This window comes from Sciurus carolinensis, chromosome 5 (genome assembly GCF_902686445.1).
Source record: "Sciurus carolinensis chromosome 5, mSciCar1.2, whole genome shotgun sequence".
Classification (NCBI taxonomy): Eukaryota; Metazoa; Chordata; class Mammalia; order Rodentia; family Sciuridae; genus Sciurus; species Sciurus carolinensis.
In genome coordinates this window covers 165,724,967-165,749,022 of record NC_062217.1, presented here as the reverse complement: position 1 = coordinate 165,749,022, position 24,056 = coordinate 165,724,967, and the positions used below count along the sequence as shown (strand labels likewise).

The 24,056-nt window shown below is 37.8% G+C and overlaps 1 protein-coding gene and 1 non-coding gene across 5 annotated transcripts in view; one reads left to right on the top strand and one right to left on the bottom strand.

The window, feature by feature from the left end:
- Positions 1-24,056, bottom strand: part of Inpp5f (inositol polyphosphate-5-phosphatase F) — an 82,280-nt gene that overhangs the window by 46,875 nt on the left and 11,349 nt on the right. For all 4 annotated transcript variants that reach the window (XR_007108655.1, XM_047551913.1, XM_047551910.1 and 1 more), the window contains exon 2: positions 18,279-18,359. Coding sequence is in view for 3 of the 4 variants with exons in the window: in XM_047551913.1 (XP_047407869.1) it covers positions 18,279-18,359 (81 nt within the window). In the remaining variant the exon portion in view is untranslated. The remainder of the gene's footprint in view (positions 1-18,278; positions 18,360-24,056) is intronic.
- Trnar-ccg (transfer RNA arginine (anticodon CCG)) lies at positions 7,752-7,825 on the top strand. Its single transcript has one exon. It is a non-coding gene; the product is annotated as a tRNA-Arg (tRNA).

Below are 24,056 nucleotides of genomic sequence, written 5' to 3'. Positions count from 1 at the left end.
GATTTTACAAGACAACCACAGAGGTATCTGGCTGAGGAATGTGCACTGTTGTTCAAAATAAGGGAAAAATAACCTGTAGGTGATTTGAAGATCATCAGGTTGTATCCTTGGTTTCAAGAGAGGACTACTGACTGACTTAACAGGCCAGATAGCTTCTACCCAAAGCCATGAACAAGCCCACCCAGCAGAGCCCTAGGGTTGCAACCCTTCCTGGGTAGAATTGTGGAGGCAGGACCTTCGAATAAGTAGATCTGAAAGGTGGGGCCGTCTACCTTAGTAAGCTTAGGGTACAGAATACTAAAGCCAAAGAGGATTATTCTCAAGCCTTAAGATCTCAAAGAGTTTGCCTCATAGTTTGGACTGGTTTCATTACCCCTTTCTTCTTTCTCTTTCTGGAATGACACTGCCTATCCTATGCCTTTCCCCATTATTGAATTTTGGAAGCATGTAACTTGTGTAGTTTCATAGGTTTACAGTTGAAGAGCCATTTGCCTCAGGATGAATCATATCTTAAGTCTCATACCTGATTTAGATGATATTTGGATGAGACTTTGGATTTTAGAGTTTACAACTGATGGTGGAACAAGTAAGATTTTGAGGGCTACCAGGATGCAATGTATGTATTTTGCATGTGAAAAGAACATGAACAGGGAGGGATGGATGGCAAAGGTGGAATACCATAGGCTAACTGTTTGTCACCCCCTAAATTCATATGCTAAAATTCTAATCCTCAATATATGGCATTAGGATGTTGGGCCTTTGGTAGATGACTAGGTTATGAAGGCTCTAGCCTCACAGTAAAAAATCAGTAACCTCATAAAAGAAAACTAGAATAAAATAAAATAAAAACAAAAGAGAACCAGGAAAGATCCTTTGTTTTCTGCTGCCACGCAAAATCTCGTGAGAAGAGACTATGTATGAACTAGAAAGTAAACTCTCATCAGACACCAAGTCTCCTGGTGGTGGTTTTTTTTTTTTGTTTTTTGTTTTTTGTTTTTTGTGGGTTTTTTTGGTGGTGCTGGGAATTGAACCCAAGGCCTTGTGCATATGAAGCAAGAACCCTACCAAATGAGCTATATCCCCAGCTCAAATCTCTGGAAGTCTTTTAGACTTCCCAGTCTCCAGAACTGGAGAAATAAATACCTGCTATTTATGTCAACCGATGCATGGCAAACATAGCAGAACTATATACTATTATATTAACATGCTATACATTCTAAGAGAAGCTAAAACTGGGTTATCTTAATAGCTTATCCAAAAACAAATTATGTTCCAATTTGAAGGAGTCTACCTTTGTTTTTTTTAAGGAAAAAAAAAAAAACAAAAACAAAAACAAATCTTTGGTAGGAATTTAAATTCAGTCCTAAGTGCACATAAAACCTACTTCATTGATACCTATTACATAAGCTATTAATTGGCCATTAGTACTTTTATTTTATTTATGTATGTATGCATTTATTTTGGTACTGGGAATTGAACCAGGGGCTCTTTACCACTGACCTACATTCCCAGCCCCCCACTTATTTTTTTTTTCTTTTGAAACAGGGTCTCAGTAGGGTTACTTAGGGTCTTGCTAAATTGCTGAAGCTGGCTTCAAACTTGGGTTTCTCCTGTCTCAGACTCCCAAGTTACTGCGATTACAGGAATGCACCACTGCACCTGGCTCAGTTTGTACTTTAAATGAATATAAGCACAAGTCTATACAGTAGGTTTTCTGCAAATATGCATGAATTTAAATTTCTAATGAAAATATGAATTCATGCTATATTAATGCAATATTTTGTTTTATATTTAAAGTCATTTCTATTTTTTAAACTGTAAGAAATGCTTTTTTTCCTAATGTTAGTAGAGTACCATATTATCCCTGATATATTTCAAGAAACACCATACATCAATTAAGTGAAATAACAAGTAACAATACCACTACACCATGCTATTTTTTTTTTTCAACGTAAGGTATAAGGTCCAAGGCTTAGCATCTATGCAGCATTTTAAATTCTTACCATAAGTTGCTTTTCCACCCTAGAGGTGTACTTACAGAGGAAACACAGAGTTAAAATGTAACCTCCCGTTCCCACCTCCCATTAACCACCCCACCGGAAAATCCCCTTACTTGTCCTAACAGTTCATGGTGTAAGTTCTTAGGGGAGCAGCTCACAAGAGCTCATGGGACCTTACGCAAGCCGTCCAAATCACCCCATAAAATACCCCAGAGCTAAGTTTTTCCTGCTTCTCTGTCTTTTCCCGAGTGATGGCCTTTGTCAGACCTTGACTGGCAAATAAAACTTTCTATGTGTGGATCTCCTTGCCAGGTTTCTGCATTGCTCATCCACAACACATTTGCCTTTCATCAGGTACCTGGTTACTAAAAGTACATCACTTGCTGTCAGTGACTAAAGCTAATTATTATACATTTGTTCATCTTCCACACATAGTAGCTATTCAGTATTTCTTGATGGGTTGTTCTGTTGCTTACTTGCTTTCCTAAGTATGGGTTTACAGAAAATTGATGACTCATGGGGAGAAATCTAAGTTGAGCCATTTTTAATAGGCTCTATTTCAAAAATACCAAAGGATACTCAGTTTAACCTGTGAAGTTTAGAACTGAAGTTAAATCCCTAATAAGAATATGCCATAAAATTAAATAATCTACTATACTGTATAAAAATATAAACTCTTTTACATATAAAAAAATAGGAAAGTAAAAAAAAAAAAAGAGAGAGAAAAGGTGCTGAGCACAGTGGCACACTGCTATGATCCCAGCTATTCAGGAGGCTGAGGTAGGAGGATAAGTTGGAGGCCAGCCTAGGCAATTTAAGGAGACCCTGACTCAAAATAAAAAGCATGGAGGATGTAGCTCATTGATAAAGCAATCCTGGGTTCAATCACCAGTACTAGAGAAAACAAAAAGTATTTAAAAACTAGAAAAATCTAACTTCTAAAGTATCACTGGGCAAAATGATTTTCTATATGAAAGTACATTTTCCTGGCAACTATACCTTATACCCCTAAATTGTTAAGTTGTTTTCTTAAATGTTTATTTAAAAATTACATACTTTATTATATTATACTATATTACATACTTCCCTATTAAACCCCAGCATACTAAAAATAATCAGAACTTTTATTCATGACTCAAATTTTATCATGAAGACAAATTGGTGCTTTGAAAAGGGGCATAAGAATGCTTCAAGGTTGGAGTAACCAGTTCCTACACAAATGGACTCAAGCCCATTGCAAGTAACAAGCCTAATAACCAAGTCAATTAAGCAATGTGTTGCCCTCAATAACTGTTAGGGGGAAGACTAAGTGAGAACCTACTCTGTTTTTTTTTTCTAATTAATACTCTTTAATGCTTCGTCAACACTTTTAAAATAAATTGGTTACATATACATACAGTTGACCTTTACTACTCACAGATTTTTACTTTTGAATCTCCCTACTTGACAAAATTTATTTGTAACTCCAAAATCAATACTAGTTACACTTTGGCAGACATTCATGAACACACACAGAATACTGAAAATTTGAGCCACCTGATTCATATGTTCCTAGATGAGGTCAATTAAGGCAATGCTCTTCCAAATGAGTGTCCACCCTGTAAACAAGTACCCATTTTCCAGTCAATTTAGTGCCATAAATTCTGTATTTTTATACTTTTTGTTGATTTTGCACTGTTTAAAATAACATCAAGCTGGCACGGTGGCACACACCTATAATCCCAGCAGCTTGGGAGGCTGAGGCAGGAATATTCCAAGTTCAGAGACAGCCTAAGAAACTTAGGCCCTAAGCAACTCAGTGAGATCCTGTCTAAATAAAATTAAAAAAACAAAAACAAAAAAAGGCTGGGGATATGGTTCAGTGGTTAAGTGTCCCTGAGTTCAATCCCTGGTACAAATAAATAAAAAGTAAATAAAGATAAAATGACATCAAAACATAGTGTTCAATGCTATCTATTGTTTCTAAGGGCAAGAAGGCTGTGATGTGCCTTACAGAGAAAATATGTTAGATAAGCTTCATTCGGGCATCAGTTATAATGTTGGTCATCAGTTCAATCATCATCATCAAATCAATAATACATATTAAATATCTTTAAATAGAAACAGACATAAAGCAGGACATGTTGGCACACATCTATAACCCCAGCCACTCAGGAGGTTGAGGCAGGAGGATCACAAGTTCAAGGACAGTTTGGGCAATTTAACAAGACCCTATCTCAAAATAGATAAATAAATAAAGGACAGTGGACAGAGGCACATAACTCGAAACCCTGGGTTCAATCCCCCTGCCAAAAAAAAAAAAGAAACAAACATAATATAAGTTCATATGTTGACTGGTTGATCAAAATGTGATTGATGGCTAGCAAGAACCTAAGCCTGTTTCTCATACAAAAAATGGTTCAATACTCATCAATTTGGAATTTGTCGTGACTTTATAGAATATAACTGCTTCAGATAATGAACACCCATTATACACACAAATACATGTGTGTGTTGGTGAAAAATTTGATGATTACTACAAGGATTTATGCCACTGCTTATTGAGAACTTATTATGTTTACCAAGAATCCTCTTTCTTAAGTACAGTTAGCCCTAATAATAATTTGATTGAAATTATTTCAAAAAGTTCAATAAGATTAAAAAATCCAGTAATATAAAGGAAGGAATAATATAAAAAGCAACCTTATAAACAGTCCATGAAGTCATCTTATCATATCATAACCTCTTCCTGAGGTTAAAAACCAAATTTTTGCTACTGATGCCATAGGAAACACTGGAGAAGCTGGGTACAATGGCTCATGACTAGTATCCCAGAGACTCAGGAGGCTGCAGCAGGAGGATCCCAACTTGAGGACAACCTCAGTAATGTATGAGACCCTGTCTCAAAAATAAAAAATAAGCCAGGTGCAGTGGCCCACAACCTGTAATTCCAGTGGCTTGGGAGGCTGAGGTAGGAGGATCTTGAGTTCAAAGCCAGCCTCAGGAAAAGTGAGGTGCTGAGCAACTCAGTGAGACACTGTCTCTAAATAAAATATAAGATAGGGCTGGGGATGTGGCTCAGTGGTCGAGTACCCCTGAGTTCAATCCCTGGTACACAAAAAATAAAAATAAATAAATAAAAGGGCCAGGAATATAGCTCATTGGTAAAGCCCCCTTGGGTTAAATCCCCTGTGTGTGTGTGTGTGTACATACAGAAATAAGTAGCATGCTTGTTAAACAACACTAAGAGAGCTCAGAACTATGGGTCACATTATACAACTAGACAAAGTACTGTTACTCCAGGGAGACTGAACCAGCTGTAGCAAGGAGATTGGAGCTCAGATCAGAGTCAAGAGCAGTGAGAAATTCTAATGCATAAAAAACTGGAACAAGCTGAGAGGAGCAAAGAGAGAAGAATGGACCATTCAGCACGTGGGCTAGGAACTTGGGAGAGAGTAAAGTGAACAAGAGGGAAGTGCGCAAAAAAAAAAAAAAAAAAAAAAGATGAGAAGATGCCAAAGAAAGTAAATCCAAGCTGGGGCTGTAGCTCAGTGGTGCAGTGCTACCCTAGCACGTGTGAGGCACTAGGTTTGATCCTCAGCACCACATAAAAACAAACAAAATGAAGGTATTGTATCCTTCTACAACTAAAAATACTAAAAAAAAAAAAAAAAAAGAAAAAGTAAAATCCTCTCACACCAACCACTTACCTGCCTGCTCCACAGGGCCCTGCCAGGCGTCTGTTTCTTTCTGATGTCCTTGAGGAGTAGAGTTTTCCAGTGGCTTTATAGGCAAGTACTAAAATAATGCTAGTGCCACTCAAGTCACTCATCATTGAAATATACATTCCTTGTCATTAGTGCCATAGCAAGAAAGTCTCCATAGAGATCAGAAGACCAAATCAATTCTGAAATCATATGCAAATGTATTTTACCATCCAAATGACTGAGACACCTTCACCACTTTAAAAGTGGAGAAGAACAGATGGTGAGTACTATTTATTGAATGAGATCTACTTGAGTGAATTTTGTCTGTGATTGTTCAGTGCTATGAGCAGTATTCACTTAACTACTAAACAAAGAGGACTCCATTGCCAAATTAATCAAGACTTCTGTCAATTTTCTCCTCAAACTATTTCTGAATATATCATGGGATATATATCTCTGCAATGATATATCTTTACTTTTTAAATTCAGATACGTTACCCTAATTGAACTTATCCTTCCTTTATCTTCACAATGCATTTTAACTTGAAGAGCTTTTATGGTCCATTTAAAATCTCAAGCCTAAAGCAAGTTTTTTCACAGATGTCTGTATGGATATATGGCTATACTCTGGGCATTACACAGAAAATAAATGATAAAAACTTATCAATGATGTGGGCATTTGCACAGCTATATACAAGGCCATGCACCATCTCTCCTCACTCCCCTCGCCTCTCACCCTTCCCACCATCCTCAACCCCTGTCCATCAGCCCATAACCCACATACTCAAGTCTTCAGGCCTCGAGTCACCATGCCTTCCTTAGGATGCCTTTCATCCAGGACCCCAACACTACCCAGTCAGGCCCACAGTACCCCATACTTTTTTTTCAGAAGCTTAAGTCTATAATAACAAAACTGTGACTGGGTGATTAATGACTGTGCTCACATTCAAGCTCCAAGCCTGGAAGCTTCAAGTTTTGTTCGCCCTCCTGCCCCTGTGCTGAATGCAGGCGTTGGCACATAGTAAGTACTCATATCTTTTAAACTGATACGTACTTACTGAATATTTTTGATAGCCCCTGCTGTGGGCCAGCACACAGGGACACAGCAATGTGGGCAAAACAGACAAAAAGCCTCTGGTCCCTGTCTTGGCAGAGCTTATCCTCAGAAGGGAGCAGACAAAAAAATTACATGTAATTACAATTGTGAGAAAAATTTTACTATCATTCTTACTTACTCCTGGAACATAAATTTTAAAATGTTGTTTTTTCTTGGAGTTTCACTTTTCTATCATCTATTGGTACATTACATATCCCTCCTACTTCTGTTCTCATATTAATAAATTTCAACTGGCCAAACAAAGCCAGACACATTCAAGCTGATAAAGACCATGTTATAAACTGGCTGAAAGCCAGCAAATGTCTGAAGAAACCTCACAACATAAAAAACAGGTCAAAGGTTCTAAATGATATTTTCTCAGCCCTAGGGTTAATAGAACAATTTTTTGGTACAGTTTGCTTAAAAGAGTGGGCAATTACTAGTCCATGGTTGTGATAACGCAATGTAAACTACTTTATGTGGGCTGGAGATGTGGCTTAGTGGTAAAGTGCTTGCCTGGTATGTGTGAGGCCCTGGGTTCGAGACTCAGAACCACATATAAATAAATAAAGGTCCACTGACAAACCTCATTGCAAATCTATTGGTATACTGCACATAATAACTGAACTCATTCTCTTTTTTTTATTACAACAATATTGTTAATGTCTTCATAGGGGATATTTGGTTTAGGGACTGCATATTGTCTGTACTAGGTTCTAATATCTGATCTCCCCTTAAAGAAGAGGTCACTATAAGCCTATAGGGGGAAACTGCAATGCCCCAGATCTGCACTGCTAGAGGGGAATATATGTGACCAACATGAAAAAAAAAAAAAAGGGAAGAAAACGTTCCAACCAAACCTAGATTCTATATTAAAAGAATCCAGTGACAGCATGATAAAAGAAATGTCAGAAAAGGAGTTCAGATATACATAATTAAAATGATTCATAAAGCAAAGGATGAGTGGGCTGGGGATATAGCTCAGTTGGTAGAGTGTTTGCCTCCGAAGCACAAGGCCCTGGGTTCAATCCCCAGTACTGAAAGAAAAAAAAAAAACTGCCATAAAGCAAAGGATGAGATAAGAGAGCAAATGCAGGCAATGAATGATCACTCCAATAAGCAGTTGAAAGAGCAACTGCAGGAAGCAAAGATCATTCAACAAAGAGATACAGGTTCTCAAAAAACAAAAAAAACAAAAAAAAACAAAAAAAAAAAAAACAGAAATCCTTGAAATGAAGGAAACAATAAACCAAATAAAAACTCAATGGAAAGGCATCACCAAAAGACTAGACCACTTGGAAGACAGAACCCTCAGACAATGAAGACAAATTATTTAATCTTGAAAATAAAGTTGCCCAAACAGAGAAGATGGTAAGACATCATGAATGGAACCTCCAAGAACTATGGGACATTGTGAAAAGACCAAATTCAAGAATTATTGGGATTGAAGGCATAGAGATACAAACCAAAGGAATGAACAACCTATTCAATGAAGTAATATCAGAAAATTTCCAAACCTTAAGAATGAAATGGAAAAATCAAACACAAGAGGCTGTAGAACACCAAATGCACAAAATTACAACAGATCCACACCAAAGCACATTATAATGAAAATGCCTAACATACAAAATAGGATTTTGAAGGCTGCGAGAGAAAAGCATCAGATTACATAAAGGGCGAAACCAATACGGATATCAGCAGAATCCTATACCCAGCAAAACTACCCCTTCAGATTTGTTGTTGTTGTTGTTAAATTGTTTTTAATTTTTTTTTTTTTAAGTTGTAGGTGGACACAATACCCTCTATTTATATGTGGTGCTGAGGACTGAACCCAGGGCTGCATGCATGCAAGGCAAGCACTCTACCACTGAGTCACAACCCAGCCCCTAACCTTTAGATTTGAAGATGAAATAAAATCCTTCCATGATAAAAGTTTAAAAGAATTTACAATAGAAAGTCGTTACTACAGAACATTCTCAGCAAAATATTCCATGAGGAGGAAATGAAAAACAACAATGTAGGTCAGCAAAGGGAGGAACTAACTTAAAGGAAAAAACCAATCAAAGGAGAAACCAAGTCAAGTTAAAAAACCAAAAATAAGCCCAAATGATTGGGAATACAAATCATATCTCAATAATAACCCTGAGTGTTAATGGCCTAAACGCATCAATCAAAAGACATAGACTGGCATATTGGATTAAAAAGAAAGACCCAACAATATGCTGCCCTCAAGAGACTCAGCTCATAGAAAAGGATATCCACAGACTAAAGGTGAAAGAATGGGAATACCATGCACACAGACTTCAGTAAAAAAGGTGGGGGCTTCCAATCCTTGTATCAAATAAAGAGGACTTCAACTCCAAAGTTAGTCAGAAAGGATAAAGAAGGACATTTCATACTGCTTAAGGGAACCATAAATCAGGAAGAAATAACAATCAAATATTTATGCCCCAACCAACAGTACATCCATGTGCATCAAACAAATCCTTCTCAATTCCAGGAATCAAATAAGCCACAACATGATGATTCTGGGTGACTTTACCACATCGCTGTCACCACTGGATAGATCTTCCAACCAAAAACTAAATAAAGAAACCACAGAACTCAATAACACAATCAATAACTTAGACTTAACAGACACATATAGAATATTCCATCTATCAACAAGCAAATACACTTTCTTCTCAGCAGCACATGGATCCTTCTCTAAAATAGACCATATGTTATGCCACAAAGCAGCCCTTGTAAATGCAAAAAAAATATATACTACCTTGTGTTCTATCAGATCATAATGGAATGAAATTAGAAATCAATGACAAAATAAAAAACAAACTAATCCAACACCTGGAGACTAAATAATATGCTATGGAATGAAGCATGGATAACAGAAAATACAAGGGAGGAGATAAAAAAAATTCTTAAGGGTAAATGAGAATTGCAATTCAACATATCAAAATCTCTGGGACACTATGAAAGCAGTACTAAGAGGAAAATTCATTGCATGGCATGCATTCAAGAAAAGAATAAAAAAGTCAACAACTAAATGACCTAAGATTACAGCTCAAAGCCCTAGAAAAAGAGGAACAGAATAACAGCAAAACTAGTAGAAGACAGGAAATAATTAAAATCAGAGCTGAAATCAATGAAATTGAAACAAAAGAAACAATTCAAAAAATTGACAAAAGAAAAAGTTGGTTCTTTGAAAAAGTAAACAAAATAGACAAATCCTTAGCCACACTAAAAAAGAGGAGAGAGAAAACTCAAATTACTAAAATTCATGATGAAAAAGGAAATATCACAACAGACACCACTGAAATACATAGCATAATTGAGAAGCAACTTTGAAAATTTATACTCCAACAAAATAGAAAATATAAAAGACATCAACAAATTTCTAGAGACATATGATCCTCCCAAACTGAACCAGGAGGACATACACAATTTAAACATCAATTTCAAGCAATAAATAGAAGAAGCCATACCAACCAAGAAAAGCCTGGGACCAGACAGATTCTCAGCTGAGTTCTACAAGACCTTCAAAGAAGAACTTATACCAATACTCCTCAAAGTATTCCAGGATATAGAAAAGGAATGAACCCTTCCAAATTCATTCTATGAAGCTAGTATCACTCTGATACCAAAACCAGACAAAGACACATCAAGGAAAGAAAAATTTAGACTGGTATCTCTGATGAATATAGACACAAAAATCCTTAAAAAAATTCTGGCAAATCGCATACAAAAACATATTAAGAAGATAGTGCACCACGATCAAGTGGGGTTCATCCCAGGGATGCAAGGTTGGTTCAATATCCAGAAATCAATAATGTAATTCATCACATAAATAGACTTAAGGTTAAGAATCATATGATTATTGCAATAGATGAAGAGAAAGTGTTTGACAAAATACAACACCCTTTTATGCTCAAAACACTAGAAAAAATAGGGATAGTGGGAACCTATCTCAACGTTGTAAAGGCTATTTATGCTAAACCCACAGCCAACATCATTCTTAATGCAGAAAAACTTAAAGCATTTCCTTTAAAAACTGGAACAAGACAGTGATGCCCTCTTGTTCACCACTTCTATTCAACATCGTCTTTGAAATACTAGCCAGAGCAATTAGAAAGACCAAAGAAATTAAAGAAATACAAATAAGAAAGGAAGAACGCAAGCTCTCAATATTTGCTGATGACAAGATTCTGTATTTCGAGGATCCAAAAAAAAATCCACCAGAAAACTTCTAGACCTAATAAATGAATTCAGCAAAATAGCAGGATATAAAATCAACACACGTAAATCTAAAGCATTTTTATTCATAAGTGATGAATCATCTGAAAGGGAAATGAAGAAAACAACTCCATTCACAATAGCCTCAAAAAAATAAATAAATAAATAAAGCACTTGGGAATCTAACCAAAGAGGTGAAAGATCTCTACAATGAAATCTACAGGACATAAACGAAAGAAACTGAAGAAGACCTTAGAAGATGGAAAGATCTCCCATGTTCTTGGATAGGCAGAATTAATATTATCAAAATGGCCATACTTCCAAAGGCACTATACAGATTTAACAAAATTCCAATTAAAATCCCAATGACATGTCTAATAGAAATACAGAAAACAATCATGAAATTCATCTGGAAGAACGAAAGACCCAGAATAGCCAAAGCAATCCTGGGCAGGAAGAGGGATGCAGGAGGTATCACAATACCAGACCTTAAACTCTACTATAGAGCAATAGTAACAAAAACAGCATGGTACTGGCACCAAGATAGACAGGCAGACCAATGATACAGGAGAGAAGACATGGAGACATACCCACATAAGTACAGTTAACTCAAAGGTGCCAAAAACATACAATGGAGAAAAGATAGCCTGTTCAACAAATGGTGCTGGCAAAACTGGAAATCCATATGCAATAAAATGAAATTAAACCCCTATCTCTCATCCTGTACAAAACTCAACTCAAAATGGATCAAGGATCTAAGAATTACACCTGAAACCCTTCACCATGAGAAGAAAGAGTAGGCCCAAATCTCCATCGCATTGGCTTAGGACCACACTTCCTTAACAAAACCCCCATAGCACAAGAAATAAAAGCAAGAATCAATAAATGGGATAGATTCAAACTAAAAAGCTTTTTCTCAGTAAATAAAGGAAACAATCAATGTGAAAAGAGAGCCTACAGAGTGGGAGAAAATCTTTTCCATGCACATTTCAGACAGAGTACTAATCTCCAAAATTTATAAAGAACTTAAAAAACTTCACACCAAAAATACAAAGAACCCAATCGATAAATGGGCCAAGGAACTGGGCAGACACTTCACAGAAGATATACAGGTAATCAACAAATATATGAAAAAGCGCTCATCATCTCTAGTAATTAGAGAAATGCAAATTAAAACCACCCTAAGATTTCATCTAACTCCAATTAGAATGGCTATTATCAAGAACACAAGCAATAATAAGTGTTGGCATGGATGTGGGAAAAAGGCACACTCATACATAGCTGGTGGAGCTGTAAATTGGTTCAGTCACTCTGGAAAGCAATATGCAGATTCCTCACAAAAACTTGGAATGGACCCACCATTTGACCCAGCTATCCCATGCCTCAGTTTATACCCAAAGGATTTAAAGTCAGCATACTATAGTGATGTAGCCACATCAATGTTCATAGTCGCTCAATTCACAATAGCTAGATTGTGGAACCAACCAAGATGCCCTTCAATTGATGAATGGATAAAGAAACTGTGGTATATATACACAATGGAATATTACTCAGCCATAAAGAGGAATAAAATTATGGCATTTGCTGGTAAATGAATGAAGTTGGAGAATATCATGCTAAGAGAAATAGGCCAAGCCTAAAGGCCGAATGTTTTCTCTGATAAGTGGATGATGATACATAACCAGGGAAGGTGGCAGGGGTGGGGGAGAAGGAAATTTGGATGGTGTAGAGAAAAATGGGTGGGAGGTGGGTGGGGGAAGGAAAGACAGTAGAATGAGACAGACAGTATTACCCTATATATATATGTATGATTATACGAATGGTATGAATCTACATTGTGTACAACCATAGAAATGAAAAGTCGTGCCCCCCCAAAAAAATAAAGAAAACTTTAAAATTCTTCCAACACATATATTTTAAAGGGGTACACAGATTATGAAATCTAATTTCCATTGCTACTAATATTTTACTATTAAAAGCATTACTTTTTACAGTGTCTCACAATGGAATTTTTAGTGATCATCATCATTACAGTTTTGACAAATACAAACATCAGAAAAATAGTCCAACTTTTAAATTTTTTCAAAATTGTATATTTAGAACTTAGGTGGTTCTCTAAGAGTATCTAACAGCTCTTAGGATCTTAAAAGAAAAATGTTCATATCATTGTATACTGCTTACTAGAACCAAGAACTCAGTGTGTTTCATTAAATCCTCACAATAACCACATCAAGGAAATAGTATCATCTCTGTCTTACAGACTACAACTGGGGTTTAGATGAAGTGCTCAGACCCAGGGACACTGTGGGGATCTTTCAGGATTAATCCACCTCTGCAGTGGGCACCTGGTCAATGACATTTGGAAAATGACCTATCATACCACGAATGAAACAAAGGTAAGAAACAGGAATCAGTAGTATTAGATCAGAGGGTATTCTCTTTGAAACACTTTGTAGTGAACATTTCAATGGACATTAGGTTCCTGTTATGGTCTGACCCATCAAAATTCATATGTTGAAGTCCTAATCCCCAGTGTCTCAGAATGTGGCTGTATTTGGAGATGAGGTTTTCAAAAAGGTAATTATGCTGGGCTGGGGCTGTAGCTCAGTGGCAGAGCACTTGCCTAGCACATGTGAGGCACCAGGTTTGATCCTCAGCACACATAAAAATAAACAAATGAAATAAAGGCATTCTGTCCATCTACAACTACAAATTTTTTTTTTTAAAAAAAGGTAATTATGTTAAAATGCACTCATCAGGGTGGGCTCTAATCCAATACAGCAAGTGTTATTCTTTATAATATTAGGAAATTAAGACACACACAGTCATAGAGGAAGACTGGGGAATACAGTCACCTATAAGCCAAGGAGAGAGGACTCTATAAAGAAACCAACCCTGCTCACACCTTGATCTCCTTGACTTCTGACCTCCAGAATTTGAAAAAATAAAATTCTATTGTTTAAGCCAACCAGCCTGTGGCACTCTGTTCTGGCAGCCCTAGCAAACTAATACCATTCCTAAGTCACGAGAGCCTGCTACATGCCTCAGAGCTTAGAGTTCAGTGACAATCAGGAACAGTGGCACAGCTCACCCACGCCATTTTAAGACTGTCAATGACATTTGTTCAAATTTATGTTCCCATCACCCTAGGCAAGAACAAAATTTGTGCATTAATATGTAGAGAATCAGTAGGAGGGAAACAGGAGTGAAAGAGAGTTTAAGCACAGACATTTTATTCCCTTCCTCCTCTACCCAACAAAGATAAGATGTTCCCATGGGGAAATGCCCCCAAAGTGATCTGCTCAGTTCTGAAGCAGCTCCTTCCGGCCAATCTAACCCTCAGCAAAAGTGTTAGCACACACATGGAGAAGATGGGATGAGGCATCCTTGGAATAGAGGATGACGGGGAAAACAAGAGGAGAAAGATGGAGGCTCAAGGGCAAGAAGCTGGGGCAGAATGACAGAGAGGGCTGCAGAGGGAAAGAAGGAACAACAAAGGGCCCCAAGAGGCTTTTTGCTTCCTCCAGGTTCCCTTTCTTCAGAAACAAACCTGTTAAGTGATTTGACAAGGTCAGGGGTTGGGGTGGGGGGATTTGAGGATTGGGACAGTGAGAAATTAAAAGATTTTCCCTGCCTTTCCTTTTCTATATTTTCTTTCTCCAGTTCACTCTACTCTCCTCCACTCCCTCTTCAAAAACATCCCCCACAGGTACTTTCACTGCCTGTCAACCTCCTATTCTGGGATGAAAGAAAAGCAAGGAAACAGAGGAAAAGGACGTATAAATGGGGGTTGACCACAGATGCCCATACATACACTGCATCATAAATTTAGCAGTCATTAATTTTATATTTGTACACTGCTGATAGGAGACTACTTTCGGGTTGTCTGTCAAGTCCAAACCCTCCTGCTCTGACTGCCACTCCCACCTCAGGGGAGTGGGTCTATGACACACTTAAGGTGACCAGGGAAGGCCTTTGATTAAGTTAGGCCAGTAAGTCTCTTTTCTAGAAGTCTGAACCAAACTATTCTTTTTGATTGCTGGTCAGTCTCCACTGATTACAGATGTTGGTTTGAGGCACAAGGGTACATTTCATAAAAAAAAGATTTTTTTCTGAAATGTACAAAAACAGAAAAAGCACCCCCTCCCTCCAAAAAAGAATGAAGGAAATGTATAGGGAGAGGTGATGATTAGAGACCCATTCCAAGAAATAATCTCAGAGTCTGTACAATATTCACTTGCAGCTTTGGTCCCTTGGATTCCTTATAAAAATTTGTTTTTGTTTAACCTGCTAGGTTTGAATCACAAACAGTCTTGATAAAATAGTGGTTTTCAATTTATTAAGAAACTTCAGGTACATGATCTCATTTGAGATACACAATACCCTACAGAAACAATGAGAACAGTACTTGTACTCTTGTTTTACAGTTTAAGAAGTAGAGGCCCTTACACTTTGAGGTCTGTCTTCTTGGTACCTAGTCACAACCCTGAAAAGATGTCCAGGCTATCTAGAAGAGGGAGGAGGACCCAATGAGAGGCCCGGTAAAATGATACCCATAGACAGGCCACATGAAGGTAAACTGAAGCAACCTGGGCAAACTCCCAGGTGAATACTGTTGCATGAATGACCCCAGCCAACAGAAGAGACGAGAAGAACAGAAGAACAGCTTAGTCAGACCATCATGAGATATTATGCATTATTCTTTTGAGCCATAGCTTTGGGATGGCTTATTACACACAACACATAAATGAAACTGTTAAGTAAGTTCCCTTATATCTCAAAGCTAATAAATAGAATTTGAATCCTGGTCTCCTGACTGATTGCAGTGATTTATTCACTGCTCCAAGATGTGACTGAAATTAAAGAAAAATAATTCAGAAGTTTCATACATGTCATTTAAACAATAGAAAATGAATTTTAGCTCAGAACATCCAGCTGTGAAATTATCCTGTCAGCATGTAAATGAATTAAAAATATATGTATGTAAATGTGGACAGGTAGGAGAGTGTTATTAAAATACTTAGCCTGGTTACAGAATGACTAAATGCTTTTCTCCTCTGTGTCGAAAGAATTTTTTTAAAACCTACCAAAGACAGAGTACACAATGCTCAAAGCAGTATTATTTCTAATGGGGGGGTGAGGGAGAAGAAGAAGAAAGAAACAATTATGCAATGACAGGAAAAAGGACAAATCACGATATATTAATATAATAGAGAAAATATGAAATTCTAGTTTCATACATGAAAATGAATAAACCTCAAAAACAAACAATAAAAAGTGAAAGAACAGTCAGGCACAGTGGCACACGTGTAATTCTAGCTACTCAGCAGGCTGAGGCAGGAGGACCACAAATTCAGGCCAACCTCAGCAACTTAATGAGACCCAGACTCAAAATGAAAGAAGGATGGAGATGAGACTCAGTGGTAGAGCATTTGCCTAGCACGTTCAATATCCCCAGTACTCCAAGGGCAGCGAGTAGGAGGTAAAGAACACAAACAGCTTGATGTCCTATATAAAATCTCCAAAACATAAAACTTAACATATTTAAGATTCAATATGTAATAAAAGCAATACTAAAAAATCAAAGAAATGATAACAAAATTCAAGATAGTAGTTTTTTGCCAGGAATGGTAGTGTACACATGTGATTCTAGCTACTCAGGAGGCTTAAAGCAGGAAGAGCACAAATCTGAGACCAGCCTCAGAAATTTAGTGAGCTCCTGTCCCAAAACAAAAATAAAAGAGGGTCAGGATGTAGCTTAATGATAGAACCCTCACCTCTGGGTTTAGTCCCCAGGACCACACACCCAAAAAAAGGCAGTAGGTTCTCTTCAAGAAAAGGAAATAGAACACACCTGGAGAAAGGTACAAAGAGGGCTCCAAAGACACTAGTCATATTTCATTTCTGAATTTGGATGGTATATATACATGTGTATTTTAGAGCAACCTCTACTGCACACATGTGATAACTTTTGGCATTTATAAAATATTTCATAACAAAAACAAATTTTAAAACACAACCAAAGAATCTGGCAAAGGAAAATTAGACTGTCCCTGGAAATACGTGCTTTGTAATTCATATAATCAACTTAATTTCCAAATGCATAATAATTTTACTTTAAAAGAATAAAAGCTGGGTGCAGTGGTGCATGTCTGTAATCCCAGCAGCTTGGGTGCTTGAGGCAGGAGGATTCAAGTTCAAAGCCAGCCTCAGCAAAAGCAAGATGCTAAGCAGTTCAGTGAGATGCTGTCTCTAAACAAAATACCAAAAATAGGGCTGGGGATGTGGTCAGTGGTCTAGTACCCCTGAGTTCAATTCCTGGAACTCAAAAAAAAAAAAGGGCAGGTGGGAGTCGGGACTAGGGGTGTGGCTCAGAGGTTAACTGCCTCTGAGTTCAACCCCGGTACAAAAAAAAAAAAAAAAAAGGTACATTATAGAGATATACAGTACTCCAGTTACACTGCAATAATGACAAAGCCTCCCAAAGTTCAGAGCACATATTAAAGTTGATACCAAGGCAAAAATGGGCATTTAAATATAGTGCTTAAAATATTTCCTTTAGCCTTTTTTATATACCCACCTGTATAATATTTGTATTTTCTCACCAAAAAAATTCCCTCTGAACCCACAAAACAGGTCCGCACTTCCAGATGAGGCCCCAGTAAATGACCTTGACTTTCCCTAAAAAGTCCCTAAAAAGAGCACACTGCATACTAAGAGACATTCTCTCCCCTGGCCAAAGCCAACTCTATCAGGAGCAAGCAGCTGACCCAAAGCCGCTGAGCACAGGCTACTGGTTCCCAACCTCTCCAGGTTTATACCTACTGTTTTCTCCCTTGAAGTCAATGTACTTGCTACATCTTTCCTCCACAGAACCCACTACAATTCTCTAATAGTTATATATTTATTTCAGTGATTCATGTCTTTCCTAAATTATAGCTCCATGAGGATAACAGAGGGTCAGTTTTGTTCACTCTTGTGTCACACCAACTACCACAATTCCTATCACGCAGTAGGTCCATGAGGTTTTCTTTTAAACCAAAAGAATGAAAGGATTGTAATATCAAGCCTCCATTTCTCTACCTCCTTTTCTCTAAAGCTTTATTTTTATTTCATTAAACTTACATATAAATATATCCACTTTGAACAGACTCAAAATTTAGACAAAGGAATCAAAGCCATAGCATAACCTACATGTATCCTCAAAGGGGAAAATGTCACAGAATGCCACATTGAATTTGAAAGTTTAAGATTACAGAAACATACCTGAATGAAGTTGAATTTTCCCAATAACACCTTCTACCAACCCCAAACAAATGGGATTCCAGGCAAGAAGTAGATCAGTAGCTAAAATAAAATAAGAAGCAATTATGAGAACTTGTCACCAGAAAATGTATCAAAACAATATAGTTAGCAGCATATTTAAAAAGAATCAATGTTCTTGAAAAAGCAGTTATAAACATCCAGCACTGAATTCATTATCACAAAGCAATTTGTACAAAGCATTAAATCTGAGGCCTGAACAAGGCTTCTGATACCAGGAGAGCTCCAAGGGGAGAAATTACTTGAGAACTACTGCCCAGATGGAAAGCAGTATCTTGGCGCCCCTCAGTGGAGGAAAGAGCTGCTACAAGAGGGCAAACGGAAGGAACTGCTCAGTCCTATAACACAGGGCCAGTCCCAGTTCCAAAGACAAGGCCTGAAGAACCACCAAAGAATGGTCTACTTAGTGAATTACACTCTGCTAAATTCCTTTTTTCAAAGGTGCTTACACCAAACAAAGCAAGCCACTGCTCTTTTATACGACTTCTAGGGCATAAACAGTAGGAACCATTTCTATTTATTGAGTGCCCCTATGTGTTGGATTTCTCAATCAGGGTTCTTCATCTGAAGCAGAGAATGGATCATGATGATTTTGGAGGCTGTGTTCTCATTTCTCAAGGGAGAAATGCAATAATAGCATGTAACTGGTACCATTCTAGATGCGCAGGAGCATAGTAAATCGTTACACACAAAGATGCCCAAGGACAACAGGGCTTAATTCTCTTGTAGAACCCAGGTTGCAAAAGGCTGTTAGGTGCATGGTGAGAAATGTGACATCTGTGGTTGGTAGTTCAACAGCTGGAAAAGATTAGCAAGAATGAAAACAATATTTCTCTTGGCAGAAAATTAAAACTGCACCTCAGTTATTACCATTTAGTTTTATTTTAGTGAATCTGATATTTGGTCTGTAATTTACAGGATAGTCATATATTTAAAAGCTAGTGTAGTCCCAAATTTGTTTGAATTTTGACTACTGTATCTTAAATGTCTTCATTATTACATTCAATGAGAGGCAAAAAGGTTGACTTCACTAGTTTTTTGGTTGTTGTTTTGCAGTGCTGGGGACTGCCCAAAGCCTCATGAACACTAGGCAAATGGTCTTCCACTGAGCTATACTCCCAGTCTAACTTCATTTTTACTCTGAGAATTATAAAAATAAGGAATTGATTTTTTTGGGGGGAGGGGTAATCAGGGATTGAACTCAGGGGCACTCAACCACTGAATCACATCATCAGCCCTGTTTTGTATTTTAGAGACAGGGTCTCACTGAGTTGCTTAGCGCCTTGCTTTTGCTGAGGCTGGCTCTGAACTTGAGATCCTCCCTCCTCAGCCTCCCCTGAGCTGCTGGGATTACAGGTGTGTACCACCACACCTGCCTAAGAAATCGGTTTTTTATGGTTGTTATATATATATTTTTTAATGTCCAATCCTGTAAACTTTATGAATTAGGTATGAGGAATTCTGTTTCACAGATGAGGAAACACACACTTAGAAAAGTAACAAGGTAAAGTTATACAAAGGATGGGGGCACGCTACAATCAAAGGCAAGGTCTACCTGACTCAGGACTGTATTCCAAACCAACCTGCTAGAGTGCCACACCCAGAAACTACATGAAACTTATCAGACAAGAAAATTTAAATAACATTAAAGAAATTATCACCCCACTCCTCTGCACACCACCCAGAGAAATTTATTTTGCTACATTTTAGGTCATGTAGTTTGCATGCCAACACACAATACTATAAACACAGTATTATAATGTTATAAGTAATATTTCACAAATATAGTATATTTTCTCACTTCTTTGAAACAGTCTTCAAACTGGAATTTCATGGTGTCATAACTTTCCACTTAAGGAAGTATTACCTCACTCTTGGGCATTTAAGTGATTGCAAGTTTTCCCATTACAGAAAACACTGTGATAAATAATGAATATTATGCAGATGTTTCATTTTTCTCCTAACTCAATGCCCTTTTTGTATCTTCAGCATTTTGAACTATGTGAAATCATCAACCATTCAAAAAAATAATATTTTTAACTTTAAAAAGGAAACTAGAAAAACTGTGAATATGACCTTGCCATGGTCTAACGATTCAAAATAAGCCACTGAGGGCTGAGGTTGTGGCTCAGTGGTAGAGCACTTGCCTTGCATGTGTGAGGCACTGGGTTCAATTCTCAACACCACATATAAAGAAATGAATAAAATAAAAGTCCAAAAACAACTAAAAGAAATATAAAAAAAAAAAAGTCACTGATAAATGTCTGAGGTCTAGAATAAAAAACAGTAAAACCCACTATGACTGAGTTCCTGATGGAATGGTCAAGAAAAAATGTCTAGTTATAAAAATGAGAGGAGGCACTGAAGGAGGAAAAGAAAGCAGAGCCAGGCAAGGCGGCACACACCTGTAACCCAGCAGCTGAGGGCGAGGGGTAGGTGCTGAGGCAGGAGGACAGCAAATTCAAAGCCAGCCTCAGAATTAAGCAAGTCCCTGCTTCAACAAAACAAAACAAAAACCAGCTGGGGATGTGGCACAGTGGCTAAGCATCTCTGGGTTAAATCCCTAATAACAAAAAGAAAGAAAGAAAGAAAAAAGAAAAAGCAGGCAGAGATGATGAAATTAAAAGTACAGGTGTAAAATCTAACCTTGCAATAGAAGGTGTTATTTTTTTTTAATCCTATGCCTGAAAATCATAGACTAAATATAGAAATGGAGAAGAGAAGCAGATGAACATATCAGATGGCCCTGACACAGTAAAAATAGGAGTCAAAGTCATCTTTGCTTTATCAGGGGGAAGGACAGAAAGGTAACAGAACCCTGGAAACTTGGTATGAGGGAGTTTGGAAAGTCAATTTGTAAATATTCTGTGTGTGCTTATATACGTGTATTTAACTCAGGGTTTTCAAGAGTAAGGGTGTGTTAATCCATTTATGGGTCATGAAGTCAAGCACACACTTGTAATCCCAGCTATTCAGGACACTGAGGGAAGAAGATAACAAGTTCAAGACCAGTGTGGGCACCTTTATAAGACTGTCTCAAAATAAAAAGGGTTAGGGGTATAGCCCAGTGGCAGAGCTCTTGCCTAGCATTTATAAGGCCTACCCTCCTCCACCCCAGCATCCTGGTCCTCAGGCATCCTGGACTATGCACAAGCTGGGTGTGGAATGCTGCTCCTCGCCCACTTCTGCCTGCTCTGCATTCCAGCCTCGGAACAAGGGTCACTAGTCTTCCTGGACACATTCCCCTGTCCACCCACCCAGTAGGTCTGACCAGGCTCTCTTGTTGGCTCCCCTGAATACAGTACAAATTTCCATCTCAGCACCTTTGTTGTTGTTGTTGTTTTTGTTTTAGTGTATCTAATTATTCACTTGGCTGTCTCTTTGACTGAAGAGGAACTCATTAAGAACAGGGAACTCACTGAGATCTGTTCTATGTTCAGCTTTATGTTCCCAGTGTGTGATACATAGTAGCCTCCAAAATGGATGGGTAATTATCGTATGACACAGAAAGAAGCAAACTGAAGAAAGATCATTTGCGTTTATATAACCAGGTTGGAAGTATTTACTATTTAAAGTAGCAAAAGTTAAACTCATTTAGTCTATTTCAGATAAGGAACATTGAGGCTGGTAGAGATAAAGTGACCACCCTACACACTACCCCGCTTGTTATCCTCAGAACACAATTTTCCACTTTCAGTTCAGGATTACTCTTCCTAACACATACCTAACACTGTCAGTTTCCCTAGCAAATATTCTCTGGTGTTATATGCTCATATTTGCATGGGGCCTTCAGCTCACCATCCATCATTCCAGATGCCCGTGCCAGAACCTAGGGGACACCCAAAATGACTTTTTTTTTTTTGGTACTGGAGATTGAACCCAGGGGCATTATACCACTGAGCTACATTCCCACTCCTTTCAATTTTAGACAGACTCTATGTTGCTGAGGGTTCCACTAAATTGTTGAGGTTGGTCTCAAACTTGCATTCCTCCTGCCTCTGGCTCTCCAGTCTGAGATTACTGGCATGGGACACTACACCCTGCTCAAAATGCCTTTCTTGTTCACCAAGTCCTCCTGATTCTATCTCCTCAATATCTGATGAATATTATACTTCTCTCCACCCCTAATACCACTGTCCCAGTTCAGAGACAAAACCTTCACCCTGTGGATCAAAAAAGTTGTTGTTGGCCTTCAACAGACTGCTTGACACACAACAGGCATTCAAATACTTATTGAATGGAAGGAGAACTCAACATTTTGGTACTGCTGAACCTGGAGGCATAGAGTAAAGAGCCATAAAAATGAAGCTGAAAGTAAAGTGACCAACTCAAGAGGACAGGAGTTGTTTCCTACAGGAAGGTCAGATCTACACTTAAGATAGAATGCCAAGACAAGTGTGAACAGGAAGGATACGAGAGGGCAGGTTTGAATCCAGATGACCAGTAAGTATGGGCGGTGTGGCCTGGGGCTGACTCTAGAATTGAAAAGCTGGACAGAATCAAGATGTTCTGACATGACACGGACACAGACTACTATGTTTATGTATTGGGCAAAGAATTCTAGCTCCACTTGGATCTCTAAACCCCTCCTGACTTCAGTTTCCTCTTTTGTAAATGGGAAATCAATTTAATTTATAGGGTTTTCATGGGGATTAAATGAACTATTAGAAATACCTGGCAAAATGCCTGTCACATTATAAATATCAATAACTCTCAGCTCAAGTTGTGATATGTGTATGTTATTTAAAACTCAAGAAGGGAGGTTTGGTGCACCTTGCTGAACTCCCATGACTTTCCTTTCCGGTACACTGCCTGCCACACAACAGACACTTCAAAATTTGCCATGTGCACGCATCTATAGATGATTTTAATCTGCTCCTCTTCACTAAGGAAATAAAACAAGTTGGCATTAGAAGAATCTGTATAGAGGACATATGTAGATATTAGTCTAGACATGTACAGAAACTAAACTTAATAGCAGACACCCTGTCCACAATAGTAATGGTTATTCAGGGGACAAAAGGCTTTGGAATGGAAGTGACCAATGTGCAAATACCCTCCTTCCACAAATAAACAAGTAACTGTACTACTCCAAAAAATGTATTGTTTTCTAACCTTTCCCTCAGCAGATATATGCTAATATAGTATATAAATTCAAAAGGGAAATATTTTAAAATTTAAGATTATCAAAGTTATCTAGTTAGAAGTAGAGTTGCTTACAAATTACAAAAGTACAACATTTTAGAAAAATGCCAAATTATAATTAGTGAAATAATAAAACAACATACACCCAAAGTTCTAAATACTTGTAATAAGCCTAATTGTTTGACTCATTAGGTCAACATTTCCACTCTTCAGATCTATTTGGCAGCACACAATTTCTATTTTCATATGCCCTCCTCTTCCTGGTACATAAAAAACAAGTGATTAAGTACTACTGTGTGCCTGCAGAGAGCATGAGTCATTCATTCCAAGATCCCAGAGTGAAGGCATTCCCTCAACCCAAGAACAAGCTTGGGTTTTACACAGCTAAAATTTATAGACAGTTTCACCTGTGTCACCTGTGTCTTTTAAAAAAAAAAAAAAAAAAAAAGTGCCAGCGTATGCGTAAGTAATCAGACCCAAGTTTCATTTCCTGCTGAACACAAAGGATATTGCTCTGAAAAGACAAATGTCAATACCAAAGTCAAACAGATGAGAAGAGTTTCAGAATGAGGAATT